General features: G+C 45.9%; 1 protein-coding gene across 5 annotated transcripts in view; it reads left to right on the top strand.

The window, feature by feature from the left end:
* Positions 1-259: 259 nt before the first annotated feature.
* CPLANE1 (ciliogenesis and planar polarity effector complex subunit 1) overlaps positions 260-14,986 on the top strand; it is a 144,551-nt gene continuing 129,824 nt past the window's right edge. For all 5 annotated transcript variants that reach the window (XM_056546351.1, XM_056546360.1, XM_056546362.1 and 2 more), the window contains exons 1-4: positions 260-376; positions 2,675-2,798; positions 7,661-7,787; positions 14,124-14,243. In XM_056546351.1, the coding sequence (XP_056402326.1) occupies positions 2,718-2,798; positions 7,661-7,787; positions 14,124-14,243 (328 nt within the window). In that variant the 5' untranslated portion in view covers positions 260-376; positions 2,675-2,717. The remainder of the gene's footprint in view (positions 377-2,674; positions 2,799-7,660; positions 7,788-14,123; positions 14,244-14,986) is intronic.

A 14,986-nucleotide genomic window follows, 5' to 3' on the forward strand; every position in this document is an offset into this window, starting at 1 on the left:
GTATATAGTCTTCCTCCCTCCAGTATATAGTCTTCCTCCCTCAGTATATAGTCTTCCTCCCTCCAGTATACAGCCTCCCTTCCTCAGTATACAGTCTCCCTCAGTATATAGTCTCCCTCAGTATATAGTCTTCCTCCCTCCAGTATACAGTCTCCCTCAGCCCCACACATCCCTCCTCCTGTCAATATGAACTGTCTTCTCTCCAATGATCCCGCCTGAACTACCAGGTCACATGACTTGTGAATGTCACATGACCTCCTGACGTCATGTGTTTCTAGCGTAGTGTTGACTGTAGTGTTGCCGCTTGTGTTCCCGGGCGATCCCCCGGGATGTCATAGAGCTGGAGCCGGGCTGTACAGCGGGTACACGGGATCAGGTGAGGGTGCGGTACAGGGCAGTGGGGGTCCGTTCACACATAGCAGCTCAGCTACCTGCGGCATCACAGCTGGGTTGTGAGACTACAACTCCTAGGATGCCCTAATAACTGGCTGTGTGGTTATGCTGAGAGTTGTAGATTGGTGCAGTGTGAATGGTGTCATTGTGGTGGCACTGGGTTCAGCTGTGTTAGTTTGGTTTCAGTGGCACTAGATGACACTGTTTATGGTCAACACAGGCTGATGTGGTACAATTGTGGCGGGCACTGTGGCTCCTGATATGGCTGTGGTAGGCGCTGTGGCTCTTGGTATGACTGGTGGGCACTGTGACTCCTGGTCTGGCTGTGGTGGGCGCTGTGGCTCTTGGTATGGCTTTGGTGGGCACTGTGGCTCTTGGTATGGCTTTGGGTGCTGTGGCTCTTGGTATGGCTGTGGTGGGCGCTGTGGCTCTTGGTATGGCTGTGGTGGGCGCTGTGGCTCTTGGTATGGCTGTGGTGGGCGCTGTGGCTCTTGGTATGGCTGTGGTGGGCGCTATGGCTCTTGGTATGGCTTTGGGTGCTGTGGCTCTTGGTATGGCTGTGGTGGGCGCTGTGGCTCTTGGTATGGCTGTGGTGGGCGCTGTGACTCTTGGTATGGCTGTGGTGGGCGCTGTGGCTCTTGGTATGGCTGTGGTGGGCACTGTGGCTCTTGGTATGGCTGTGGTGGGCGCTGTGGCTCTTGGTATGGCTTTGGGTGCTGTGGCTCTTGGTATGGCTGTGGTGGGCGCTGTGGCTCTTGGTATGGCTGTGGTGGGCGCTGTGGCTCTTGGTATGGCTGTGGTGGGCGCTGTGGCTCTTGGTATGGCTGTGGTGGGCGCTGTGGCTCTTGGTATGGCTGTGGTGGGCGCTGTGGCTCCTGATATGACTGTGGTGGGTGCTGTGGCTCCTGATATGGCTGTTGTGGGCGCTGTGGCTCTTGGTATGGCTGTGGTGGGCACTGTGGCTCCTGATATGACTGTGGTGGGCACTGTGGCTCCTGATATGACTGTGGTGGGTGCTGTGGCTCCTGATATGGCTGTGGCGGGCACTGTGGCTCCTGATATGGCTGTGGTGGGCGCTGTGGCTCTTGGTATGGCTGTGGTGGGCGCTGTGGCTCTTGGTATGGCTATGGCGGGCACTGTTGTTCTTGATATGGCTATGGCGGGCACTGTGGTTCTTGGTATGGCTGTGGCGGGCGCTGTGGCTCCAGGTATGGCTGTGGTGGGCGCTGTGGCTCCAGGTATGGCTGTGGTGGGCGTTGTGGCTCTTGGTATGGCTGTAGCCGGCACTGTGGCTCCTGATATGGCTGTGGTAGGCACTGTGGCTCCTGATATGGCTGTGGGGGGCACTGTGGCTCCTGATATGGCTGTGGTAGGCACTGTGGCTCTAGGTATGGCTGTGGGGGGCACTGTGGCTCCTGATATGGCTGTGGTAGGCACTGTGGCTCCTGATATGGCTGTGGGGGGCACTGTGGCTCCTGATATGGCTGTGGGGGGCACTGTGGCTCCTGATATGGCTGTGGTAGGCACTGTGGCTCCTGATACGACTGTGGTGGGCGCTGTGGCTCTTGGTATGGCTGTGGTGGGCGCTGTGGCTCTAGGTATGGCTGTGGTAGGCACTGTGGCTCCTGAAATGGCTGTGGGGGGCGCTGTGGCTCTTGATATGGCTGTGGTAGGCACTGTGGCTCCTGATATGACTGTGGTGGGCACTGTGGCTCCTGATATGACTGTGGTGGGCGCTGTGGCTCCTGATATGACTGTGGTGGGCACTGTGGCTCTTGGTATGGCTGTGGTGGGCGCTGTGGCTCTAGGTATGACTGTGGTGGGCGCTGTGGCTCTAGGTATGGCTGTGGTAGGCGCTGTGGCTCCTGATATGGCTGTGGCGGGCGCTGTGGCTCTTGATATGGCTGTGGGGGGCACTGTGGTGAGGTGACACGCAGCAGTGTGTGGGGGTATATTGGTTCTATGTGGCACTATAAGGAGTCACAGTGGTATGTGCCATGGCTGCCACAATTAGCATTTCTCATTGATTTAGGAAGATAATGTCTGTGATGATAATGATGCTGATAAATATTATAGTAATCATTTATAATAAATAAGATTACATTAGGTGGTTGTTCCCAGTTGATTTTTTGATACGTTTGATTTTATTTCTATGTTTTGTTTGTGTCTGTAACACAATTAGAAGAAGACAGCAGCAATAAAGATCCAAAATTATAGTAATGTTTTAACTCTTTTTACGTTTAGTTTTTGTCTGAAGTCGCTGTTCTTCATCTACCCCCAGGTACTGACCCGGCTACAGGAGATTACCGATATGGTGTAAGAACATGGACGTCTCTCTTGAAGTTCTTCTGTCGAGCAGCATTAAGAGGAAAAAGCCTTGTCCCAGGCTCTGCTGGTTGGGGCAGGTCTGTACCAAAATCACCAAAAATCGACATATTATCAGTTTCACTTTGTATATACATTGTATCATTTCTATTGATCGTGATTAGAGATGAGCGAACTTACAGTAAATTCGATTCGTCACGAACTTCTCGGCTCGGCAGTTGATGACTTTTCCTGCATAAATTAGTTCAGCTTTCCGGTGCTCCGGGTGGCTGGAAAAGGTGGATACATTCCTAGGAAAGAGTCTCCTAGGACTGTATCCACCTTTTCCAGCCCACCGGAGCACCTGAAAGCTGAACTCATTTATGCAGGATAAGTCATCAACTGCCGAGCCGAGAAGTTTGTGACGAATCGAATTTACTGTAAATTTGCTCATCTCTAATCGCGTCCTATGTTATTCTTTGCACAATGAAGACAGGACCCAGCATCCCTGCTTCCTTCTCCTCTGCTCCCTTATGCTCGCCCACCTTGTGCTCACATGGGCAAAGGGGGGGGGTCTAATGAAAATGTATGAGGGGGGCTGGCATATGGGAGCAGAGGGCAAGGAGGCAGGGATACTGGGTATACTGGCTCCAGCTCCATTGCACAAAGTTGGCTATTTACATATTAGCAATGGAGGCTTATACTGGGTAAGTGAAAGGTCATATTAATCCGGTTTACCCGCATTAAAGGGGTACTCCACTGCTCCAAAACTGTTCCAAACACTGGAGTCGGCGCCGGCAGCTCATGATTAGAGATGAGCGAACTTACAGTAAATTCGATTCGTCACGAACTTCTCGGCTCGGCAGTTGATGACTTATCCTGCATAAATGAGTTCAGCTTTCAGGTGCTCCCGTGGGCTGGAAAAGGTGGATACAGTCCTGGGAGACTCTTTCCTAGGACTGTATCCACCTTTTCCAGCCCACCGGAGCACCTGAAAGCTGAACTAATTTATGCAGGATAAGTCATCAACTGCCGAGCCGAGAAGTTCGTGACGAATCGAATTTACTGTAAGTTCGCTCATGTCTACTCATGATGTCAGTAGCCCCGCCCCCTCATGATGTCAGTCTTCGTCCCCTCAATGCAAGTCTATGGGAGGGGGTGTGAAGAATGTCACGCCCCCTCCCATAGACTTGCATTGAGGGGGCAGGGTGGGGTGTCATGAGGGGGCGGGGCTACTGACGTCACAAGCTCCCGGCTCCAGCGTTCGGAACAGTTTGTTCCACACGCTGAGCAGCGGAGTACCCCTTTTAAGTGCGGGTAAACCAGCTGTTCACCTTTTTAAAGAGTCTTTTTCCCAGGGATAGAAAAATAGAGAGAAACTGAGGGGCTTACCTGTCCGCAGTTTCTATGTTGTATTACCACTTACCTCCATTCAAATAATAATAGCATACACAACCTAAGCACAGGTATGGTGCTGTTCTTTGAGGAAATTAGCTCTGTTTTTCTAATCTTGGATAACCCCTTTAACTCCGGAGGAAAAACTATGTTTTCAAAACAGATGGTAACAGATTTAAAATTGTAAATTACTTCTATTAAAAAAAATCTTAATCCTTTTCCTAGTACTTATCAGCTGCTGTATGCGCCAGAGGAAGTTGTGTAGTTCTTTCCAGTCTGGTCACAGTGCTCTATGTTTTTGGTTCCCTTCCCTTATATTTTTCTTTTTCTGTACCCCATCATTTTTTGTTTCTGAAAAATAGAAACTTAAATGGGAAAAAAAAAAAAAAATCTTAATCCTTCCAGTACTTATCAGTTACTCTATTCTCCACAGGTAGTTGAATTCTTTGTTGTTGTTCTTTTCTGTCTGACCACAGTGCTCTCTGCTGCCACCTCTGTCCGTGTCAGGAACTGTCCAGAGTAGGCGCAAATCCCCATAGCAAACCTATCCTGCTCTGGACAGTTCCTGACACGGACAGAGGTGGCAGCAGAGAGCACTGTGGTCAGAAAGAAAAGACTACTAAACACAATGACCCCAGAGTGCAATGCCTGGGGTACAGATATCCCTATTATTGTAACTTGCCCTAAAACTTAAAGGGGTACTCCGGTGGAAAAATTTTTTTTTTGTAAATCAGCTGGGGCCAGAACGGTCAACAGATTTGTAAATTTGTAAAAAATCTTTACCCTTCCAGTACTTTTTAGCAGCTGTATGCTACAGAGGAAATTATTTTCTTTTTGAATTTCTCTTTTGTCTTGTCCACAGTGCTCTCTGCTGACACCTGATGCCCGTATCAGGAACTGTCCAGAGCAGCATAGGTTTGCAATGGGGATTTTCTCCTGCTCTGGACAGTTCCTGATACAGGCATCAGGTGTCAGCAGAGAGCACTGTGGACAAGACAAAAAAGAAATTCAAAAAGTATAGAATTTCCTCTGTAGCATACAGCTGCTAAAAAGTACTGGAAGGGTAAAGATTTACAAATCTGTTTAACTTTCTGGCACCAATTGATTTAAAAAAAAAAAATGTTTTCCTTCGGAGTACCCCTTTTAATTTTAATATCTTGCCTGTAGACACTATGTCACATCGCTCTGTATCTACAGGTAAGATATTCACTCTGTGTGGCACGCTACCATAGGTGTACTTACCTGTGACGTGTATTATGAGGATTGGAGGCCTGTTATCTGGATGGAAATTGGACGCATAATTAGACGCAAATTTGTGACATCGCGTATATAGTCAATATATACTGGGACTAGAGATGAGCGAACTTACAGTAAATTCAATTCGTCACGAACTTCTCGGCTCGGCAGTTGATGACTTATCCTGCATAAATTAGTTCAGCCTTCAGGTGCTCCGGTGGGCTGGAAAAGGTGGATACAGTCCTAGGAGACGCTTTCCTAGGACTGTATCCACCTTTTCCAGCCCACCGGAGCACCAGAAAGCTGAACTAATTTACGCAGGATAAGTCATCAACTGCCGAGCCGAGAAGTTTGTGACGAATCGAATTTACTGTAAGATCGCTCATCTCTAACTGGGACATCCATGTGGGCAAGCTGTGTTGCCATATACCTCCTGAGGACGGTGATGATTCACCGAAACATGTAGAGGGGCACAGTTCAGTGTTTTTAGATCATGTCAATTAGAGATGAGCGAACTTACAGTAAATTCGATTCGTCACGAACTTCTCGGCTCGGCAGTTGATGACTTTTCCTGCATAAATTAGTTCAGCTTTCAGGAGCTCCGGTGGGCTGGAAAAGGTGGATACATTCCTAGGAAAGAGTCTCCCAGGACTGTATCCACCTTTTCCAGCCCACGGGAGCACCTGAAAGCTGAACTCATTTATGCAGGAAAAGTCATCAACTGCCGAGCCGAGAAGTTTGTGACGAATCGAATTTACTGTAAGTTCGCTCATCTTATGCAATACATCATTTATCTCCCACCTATCCTATACATGGAAAGTGGTTTATGTTGGCATAAGATGTTGGGCATGTGTGACACGTAATTTTAAAATTCACATTGAGCACCATCCCATTTCTTTATTCTTATCTATTATCCTAATAAAAGTTACGTTTTAGGGCAATTTACAATAATAGGGATATTTGTACCCCAGGCATTGTGCTTAGGGGTAATTGTGTTTAGTATATTATTATATTATCGAATCCCGGATTGCTTTTGGGGGCTATTGTGTTTTTGTTCAGACTGGAAAGAACTACACAATTTCATCTGTAGTATACAGCAGCTGATAAGTACTGGAAGGATTAAAGGGGTACTCCGTTGGAAAGCTTCTTCTTTTTTTTTCCAATCATCTGGTTCCAGAGTTAGGCTGGGTTCACACTACGTTTTCTCCCATACGGGAGCGCATACGGCAGGGGGGAGCTAAAACCTCGCGCTCCCGTATGTGACCGTATGCGCTCCCGTATGTCATTAATTTCATTGAGCCGGCCGGAGTGAAACGTTCGGTCCGGTCGGCTCATTTTTGCGCCGTATGCGCTTTTACAACCGGACCTAAAACTGTGGTCAACCACGGTTTGAGGTCCGGTCATAAAAGCGCATACGGCGCAAAAATGAGCCGACCGAACGTTTCACTCCGGCCGGCTCATTGAAATAAATGACACACGTTTTAGCTCCCCCTGCCGTATGCGCTCCCGTTTGGGAGAAAACGTAGTGGGAACCCAGCCTTAAACAGATTTGTAATTTACTTCCATTAAAAAAATCTTAATCCCATATATTGTTGGATCCTACTGTACCTGCTTATTTGGGGGTATTCTATAATCCCTTTGTTGTATTTTTTATGTTTTTGGTTCCCTTCCCTTATATTTTTCTTTTTCTGTACCCCATCATTTTTGTTTCTGAAAAATAGAAACTTTAATGAACAAAATAAAATGAATCTTAATCCTTCCAGTACATATCAGTTACTCCTATGCTCCACAGGAAGTTGAATTCTTTGTTGTTGTTCTTTTCTGTCTGACCACAGTGCTCTCTGCTGACACCTCTGTCCATTTAAGGAACTGTCCAGAGTAGGAGCAAATTCCCATAACAAACGTCTCCTGCTCTGGACAGTTCCAGACATGGACAGAGGTGTCAGCAGACAGCACTGTGGTAAGACAGAATTTTTTTTTTCAAAAAGAAAGGAACTTCCTGTGGAGCATACAGCAGCTGATAAGTACTGGAAGGATTAATATTTTTATATAGAAGTTATTTAAAAATCTTTATAACTTTCTTGCCCCAGTTGGTTTTAAAACATTATTATTATTATTATTATTATTATAATATTATATATTTTATTATAAAAATCTTTGTTTCTTGCTTTTAATCTTCCGGTGTACCCCTTTAAGGCTCAGTCACATTCCTGTATTTAGCTTCATATGTTTCCTGTAAACAATAAGAGCAGATCTCATTGCTAGAAAAGGACCATCCCCTCCCTCTCCATCACCTTCTTGATCTGAGCTCCGGTGTCATTTTCTTTTCTAGGAGAAGGAAGCTGTTTACCTTGTGGATGAACGACAGGTTAGCGAGATCAAGCTGCGGTCCGGCAATGTGAAGAAGACCTTGCTGAAGAAGAAGAGCAATATAGTGACCCTCGCTACTTCAGATAATGGTCGGGAGACATTTCTCAGCACTCACAATATATTCCCCATGATTTTGTCTGGTTTGGTGAACTAAATTTCATTGTTTGGGTCCCCACTAAAGGAGCTAATCATCGAGGGAAGGGGGGTCCTAAATATTTCCTTAATGTCCTAATGGAGCCCACAAGGAACTGTCTGTAGTCAACCCCTTAAAAACCATAGAGAATGGTAGAATGTACACACAAATATGCAAGACGTCCAGCACACCCTCCCCCTAGTGGTCGTGCACGGATCCTGCACCCTGGTAGTATCCAAACAAAGAGGCGGTGATCCAACACTTGCATAGAAGATTTACAGCTTTATTAGTGAATTTCATCCCTCAACTTACAATGGCCTCAACATACAATAGTTTCAAAATACAATGGTCTTTCCAGGACCATTGTAACTTGAAATCAGACTCAACATACAATGCTACAGACAGTCCAGATCTGTGAAACATATCAATGACTGGAAGAAATGACCAATCAGAATGGACATTCACTGGTAACACCCCTGTATTACTGAAGTATATGCACTGAATTCCTGTCTGGTAGCGCCCCCTACAGTGCAGGGAGGTATTACATGTTCTGTACTACTCTTTACCTGTATTACTGAAGTGCATGCACTGACTGGTGTCTGGTAGCGCCCCCTATAGTTCAGGGAGGTATTACATGTTCTGTACTACTCTTTACCTGTATTACTGAAGTGTATGCACTGACTGGTGTCTGGTAGCACCCCCTACAGTACAGGAAGGTATTACATGTTCTGTACTACTCTTTACCTGTATTACTGAAGTGCATGCACTGACTGGTGTCTGGTAGGGCCCCCTACAGTACAGGGAAGTTCTACATGTTCTGTACTACTCTTTACCTGTATTACTGAAGTGTATACACTGACAGGTGTCTGGTTGTAACTCCTACAGTACAGGGAGGTATTACATGTTCTGTACTACTCTTTACCTGTATTACTGAAGTGTATGCACTCACTGGTGCCTGGTAGCGCCCCCTACAGTACAGGGAGGTATTACATGTTCTGTACTACTCTTTACCTGTATTACTGAAGTGTATGCACTGACTGGTGTCTGGTAGCGCCCCCTACAGTACAGGGAGGTATTACATGTTCTGTACTACTCTTTACCTGTATTACTGAAGTGCATGCACTGAATTTCTGTCTGGTAGCGCCCCCTACAGTACAGGGAGGTATTACATGTTCTGTACTACTCTTTACCTGTATTACTGAAGTGTATGCACTCACTGGTGCCTGGTAGCGCCCCCTACAGTACAGGGAGGTATTACATGTTCTGTACTACTCTTTACATGTACTACTGAAGTGTATGCACTGACTGGTGTCTGGTAGGGCCCCCTACAGTACAGGGAGGTATTACATGTTCTGTACTACTCTTTACATGTACTACTGAAGTGCATGCACTGAATTTCTGTCTGGTAGCGCCCCCTACAGTACAGGGAGGTATTACATGTTCTGTACTACTCTTTACCTGTATTACTGAAGTGTATGCACTCACTGGTGCCTGGTAGCGCCCCCTACAGTACAGGGAGGTATTACATGTTCTGTACTACTCTTTACCTGTATTACTGAAGTGTATGCACTGACTGGTGTCTGGTAGCGCCCCCTACAGTACAGGGAGGTATTACATGTTCTGTACTACTCTTTACCTGTATTACTGAAGTGCATGCACTGAATTTCTGTCTGGTAGCGCCCCCTACAGTACAGGGAGGTATTACATGTTCTGTACTACTCTTTACCTGTATTACTGAAGTGTATGCACTCACTGGTGCCTGGTAGCGCCCCCTACAGTACAGGGAGGTATTACATGTTCTGTACTACTCTTTACATGTACTACTGAAGTGTATGCACTGACTGGTGTCTGGTAGGGCCCCCTACAGTACAGGGAGGTATTACATGTTCTGTACTACTCTTTACATGTACTACTGAAGTGCATGCACTGAATTTCTGTCTGGTAGCGCCCCCTACAGTACAGGGAGGTATTACATGTTCTGTACTACTCTTTACCTGTATTACTGAAGTGTATGCACTCACTGGTGCCTGGTAGCGCCCCCTACAGTACAGGGAGGTATTACATGTTCTGTACTACTCTTTACATGTACTACTGAAGTGTATGCACTCACTGGTGCCTGGTAGCGCCCCCTACAGTACAGGGAGGTATTACATGTTCTGTACTACTCTTTACCTGTATTACTGAAGTGTATGCACTGACTGGTGTCTGGTAGCGCCCCCTACAGTACAGGGAGGTATTACATGTTCTGTACTACTCTTTACCTGTATTACTGAAGTGTATGCACTCACTGGTGCCTGGTAGCGCCCCCTACAGTACAGGGAGGTATTACATGTTCTGTACTACTCTTTACCTGTATTACTGAAGTGTATGCACTGACTGGTGTCTGGTAGCGCCCCCTACAGTACAGGGAGGTATTACATGTTCTGTACTACTCTTTACCTGTATTACTGAAGTGCATGCACTGAATTTCTGTCTGGTAGCGCCCCCTACAGTACAGGGAGGTATTACATGTTCTGTACTACTCTTTACCTGTATTACTGAAGTGTATGCACTCACTGGTGCCTGGTAGCGCCCCCTACAGTACAGGGAGGTATTACATGTTCTGTACTACTCTTTACCTGTATTACTGAAGTGTATGCACTGACTGGTGTCTGGTAGCACCCCCTACAGTACAGGGAGGTATTACATGTTCTGTACTACTCTTTACCTGTATTACTGAAGTGTATGCACTCACTGGTGCCTGGTAGCGCCCCCTACAGTACAGGGAGGTATTACATGTTCTGTACTACTCTTTACATGTACTACTGAAGTGTATGCACTGACTGGTGTCTGGTAGCGCCCCCTACAGTACAGGGAGGTATTACATGTTCTGTACTACTCTTTACATGTACTACTGAAGTGTATGCACTGACTGGTGTCTGGTAGCGCCCCCTACAGTACAGGGAGGTATTACATGTTCTGTACTACTCTTTACATGTACTACTGAAGTGTATGCACTGACTGGTGTCTGGTAGCGCCCCCTACAGTACAGGGAGGTATTACATGTTCTGTACTACTCTTTACATGTACTACTGAAGTGTATGCACTGACTGGTGTCTGGTAGCGCCCCCTACAGTACAGGGAGGTATTACATGTTCTGTACTACTCTTTACATGTACTACTGAAGTGTATGCACTGACTGGTGTCTGGTAGCGCCCCCTACAGTACAGGGAGGTATTACATGTTCTGTACTCTTTATCTGTGCCAGGGTTAGCTGCTCCTTTGGACACCAGGTGAGGGCGGCTCCATTACTTTTTAGGACACTGTGTGTACTGTACAGAACACTGAAGAAGCTCCTGTCCTCTACATAGACAGTGATTACAGCTCCCAGCAGATATTTCTTACTTTTATATGTAAGGATTTGCTTTATCTATATTATTATCTACTTATTTTTCTTTAATCCTCACTTTTTCCTATTTTTGGAGGACATTTTGGTGGCTTCAGAACCAATTACCAGGTTTCCATAGTTATGGTCTCAACATGCAATGGTCTCAACATACAATGGTCGTCCTGGAACCAATTCATATTGTAACTTGAGGGACCACTGTATAGGTAAAATGGTTGTGGGATCAGACGCGTTTCAAGCGCATGCGCTTGAAACGCGTCTAATGCCACAACCATTTTCCCTGTATCCTAATAATAAAGCTGGAAATCTTCTATGTAAGTGCTGGATCACCCCCTCTTTGTTTAGAATGGTAGAATGTAAGAAAAGAAGTGATACTCTCCTCCCTGATCCCCACCACTACCAGGGTGAAACTTTCTGAGTTAAGCCAGTGGCAGCAGATCAACTTTGCACCACTGATTGGCTGCATTGTTCACATGTCCATGTTGAGAGGGACCAGTAAGTGCAGAGATTCGGGGGTCCTGGGAAGCATTGGAGTGGGGATTGGTAGGAAAAGTATATATTGTTTTTTTTTTTTTTTTTTTATTATTTTAGACCGTTCTAAAAGGTTTATTAAAAAAAAATAATAACAACGATAAATATATAAAATATATACACTCATGTCTTTGCCATGTTCCATACATGATGGATTTGGGCTGTTTCAGCTTGGCATCAATGTCTAGGATTGAGCCAAAGGCTGTTTGGGCATGCTAGGAGTTGTGGCTTTTCAACAGCTGGAGGCACCCTGGTTGGGCAACACTGCCATAGAGTCTGAATGGAGCAAGAGTGCGCCTACTCAGCTACCGCTCCATTTAGGACCCCCATTCCTATCTATCATCAGTAGAGGTGCCAGAGTGGTTGGATCCCCAACCGATCAGACGTGAGTTGGCTTTATGGGGAAATGGGTTCCAGGTTTGTTATGCAATTACATTAAATTGATAAACGCATGCTATAGATTCAGAAACAAGATAAGATAAGATTAGGGGAACAGACAGATGAACTGGTGCTACAGGTGATCTGTGCTTGGTAAATATGTTTTTATTTCATTTTTTTTCTATTTTCTCCTTGAACCATAGAATTTTGTAATTTTTTTTTTTTTTTTTTAAATAAAACGCTGGATAATCCAATGAAATATTCTTTCTTGAACCGTAGGCTGCAGTGCTGACATGTTCTACTGACAGGTCCCCTTCCATAATGTAATGTAGACTTTGTGTGGAAGAGATCACTGCCGTCATCACTATCCTACCTGACATGTTCTTTGTCAGCCATGTATATGAGGACATTAAAGGAGATATCCAGGGCTGAAAAACGTATCCCCTATACTAAGGATAGGGGATAAGTTTCAGATCGCGGGGGTCCTGTACTGAGATTCTGAACTAAATAACTCCAGTAAGGTGCAGTGTGCTGTCATGGAGACCTTGTGTGGATACAAAGAAAGAAAAGCATTAAAGGGGTACTTTTTTTTTTTTTTTTTTTTTTAAATCAACTGGTGCTAGAAAGTTAAACAGATTTGTAAATTACTTGTATTAAAAAACTGTAATCCTTCCAATAGTTATCAGCTGCTGAAGTTGAGTTGTTCTTTTCTGTCTGACAACAGTGCTCTCTGCTGACACCTCTGTCTGTCTCAGGAACTGTCCGGAGCATAAAAGGTTTGCTATGGGGATTCGCTCCTACTCTGGACAGCTCCCGAGACAGGTGTCATCAGAGAGCACTTGATAAGTACAGAAAGGATTAAGATTTTTTTTTAATAGAAATAATTTACAAATCTGTTTAACTTTCTGGAGCCAGTGGATATGTAAAAAATAAGTTGTTTTTTTCCTGGACTACCCCTTTAAAGGGGTAGTCCAGTGCTGAAAAACTTATCCCCTATCCTAAGGATAGGGGATAAATTTCAGATCGCGCGGGGGGTCCGACCACTGGGGCCCCCCGCAATCTTCTGTCGGGGGGTGTTGACCTCCGCACGAAGCAGCGGCTTACATGCCCCCTCAATACAACTCAATGCGCTGCCTTCGGCATTCTCCGCCTCTGCCATAGCGATGTATTGAGGGGGCGCATCGGCCACTGCTTCATGCGGTGGTCGACACTCGCTATCAGGCCAGTGAGCCAGGGTCCCCTACAGGAGATTGCGGGGGGCCCCAGTGGTCGGATCTGAAACTTATCCCCTATCCTTAGGATAGGGGATACGTTTTTCAGCACTGGACTACCCCTTTAAAGGGGTAGTCCAGGAAAAAAAACTTTTTTACAAATCCACTGGCTCCAGAAAGTTAAACAGATTTGTAAATTATTTCTATTTAAAAAAAAATCTTAATCCTTTCTGTACTTATCAAGTGCTCTCTGATGACACCTGTCTCAGGAGCTGTCCAGAGTAGGAGTGAATCCCCATAGCAAACCTTTTATGCTCCAGACAGTTCCTGAGACAGACAGAGGTGTCAGCAGAGAGCACTGTTGTCAGACAGAAAAGAACAACTCAACTTCAGCCGCTGATAACTATTGGAAGGATTACAATTTTTTAATACAAGTGATTTACAAATCTGTTTAACTTTCTAGCACCAGTTGATTTAAAAAAAAAAAAAATAACCCTTTAATGCTTTTCTTTCTTTGTATCCACACAAGGTCTCCATGACAGCACACTGCACCTTACTGGAGTTATTTAGTTCAGAATCTCAGTAGTGCAGCCTCAGGCTCTTTTGTTTGTTTTTCTCCATTGCACGTCTGCCTTTTTCACTTTAGTCGTACAGTGTGGGGTGTTACTTGAGTCAATGAGAGGACGGTGCGGCTTCTTTTCACCTTTTTATGTAAAGCTCAGCAATTATATTTTATATGAAAAGCTTTTACGTTCTAATATTCTATCTACCCGTGTTTTCCGTTCAGGAGCCTGGTTGGCCACTCTGCACCTTTCGGGGGAGATGTCTCTGTGGAATAAAGATACGGACGGTCTGCAGGTCGTTCCAGCAAATGACGGGATCTCTGGAGAAATTGCTTCCACTCAAGGTAAACAGGATATGAAAGGTGGTTCCTCGTCTGACCAATAGCTTGATGTTCTCAACTTTTTTGGGGAGCTCTTTAGTAGAGAGAGGTAGGTGTCACAGGTGCTTCTGTGCTGCAGTCATTGGTCGCTACGCTTCTTTACACCGGTAAAGCAATACGCCGCTACGAGCAGACACCCTGCGATGTGCGAGTTGCCGCGCGCATGCGCAGTATACTCGCACATCGCGGCAGCTCTCGGCCTAGCTCATTGAGCAGGGGGAGCGGCCGCTATGTGTGCGAGTACACCACACATGCGCGGTGACTCGCACATCGCTTCAGTGTGTCTGCACGTAGCGGCGTATTGCTGCTCCGAGCAGGCACATGTAAAGGCACCATACAGAGGTCCTTCAGCGGCGGATCTGCAGCGTAAAGTACGCTTCAAATCCGTTCGTCTGAACGTACCCTAAGGGTTCGTTTACACTACGGAATTTCGCGGTGTGAACTTAACATTAGTGTGAACGGGTCTCCGCGAGACCCGTTCACACTGCGGAATTTCAGAGGCGGACAATTCCGCCGCTGAAACTGTTCCGCGCAAAGAAAGAACGTGTTCATTCTTTGCGTGGATTCCGCAAGCACTGCAATGGTGACTGCTCAGTGCCCCCCGGCCCTAGCGCTGAAGTATTTTGAATTCAGCGAGCATAGATTCCGCAGTGTGAACGCACCCTAAGAGTGCAGCAGTTCTATGTATTATGGAGGGAAGAACATGC

This window comes from Hyla sarda, chromosome 1 (assembly GCF_029499605.1).
Source record: "Hyla sarda isolate aHylSar1 chromosome 1, aHylSar1.hap1, whole genome shotgun sequence".
Taxonomy (NCBI): Eukaryota; Metazoa; Chordata; class Amphibia; order Anura; family Hylidae; genus Hyla; species Hyla sarda.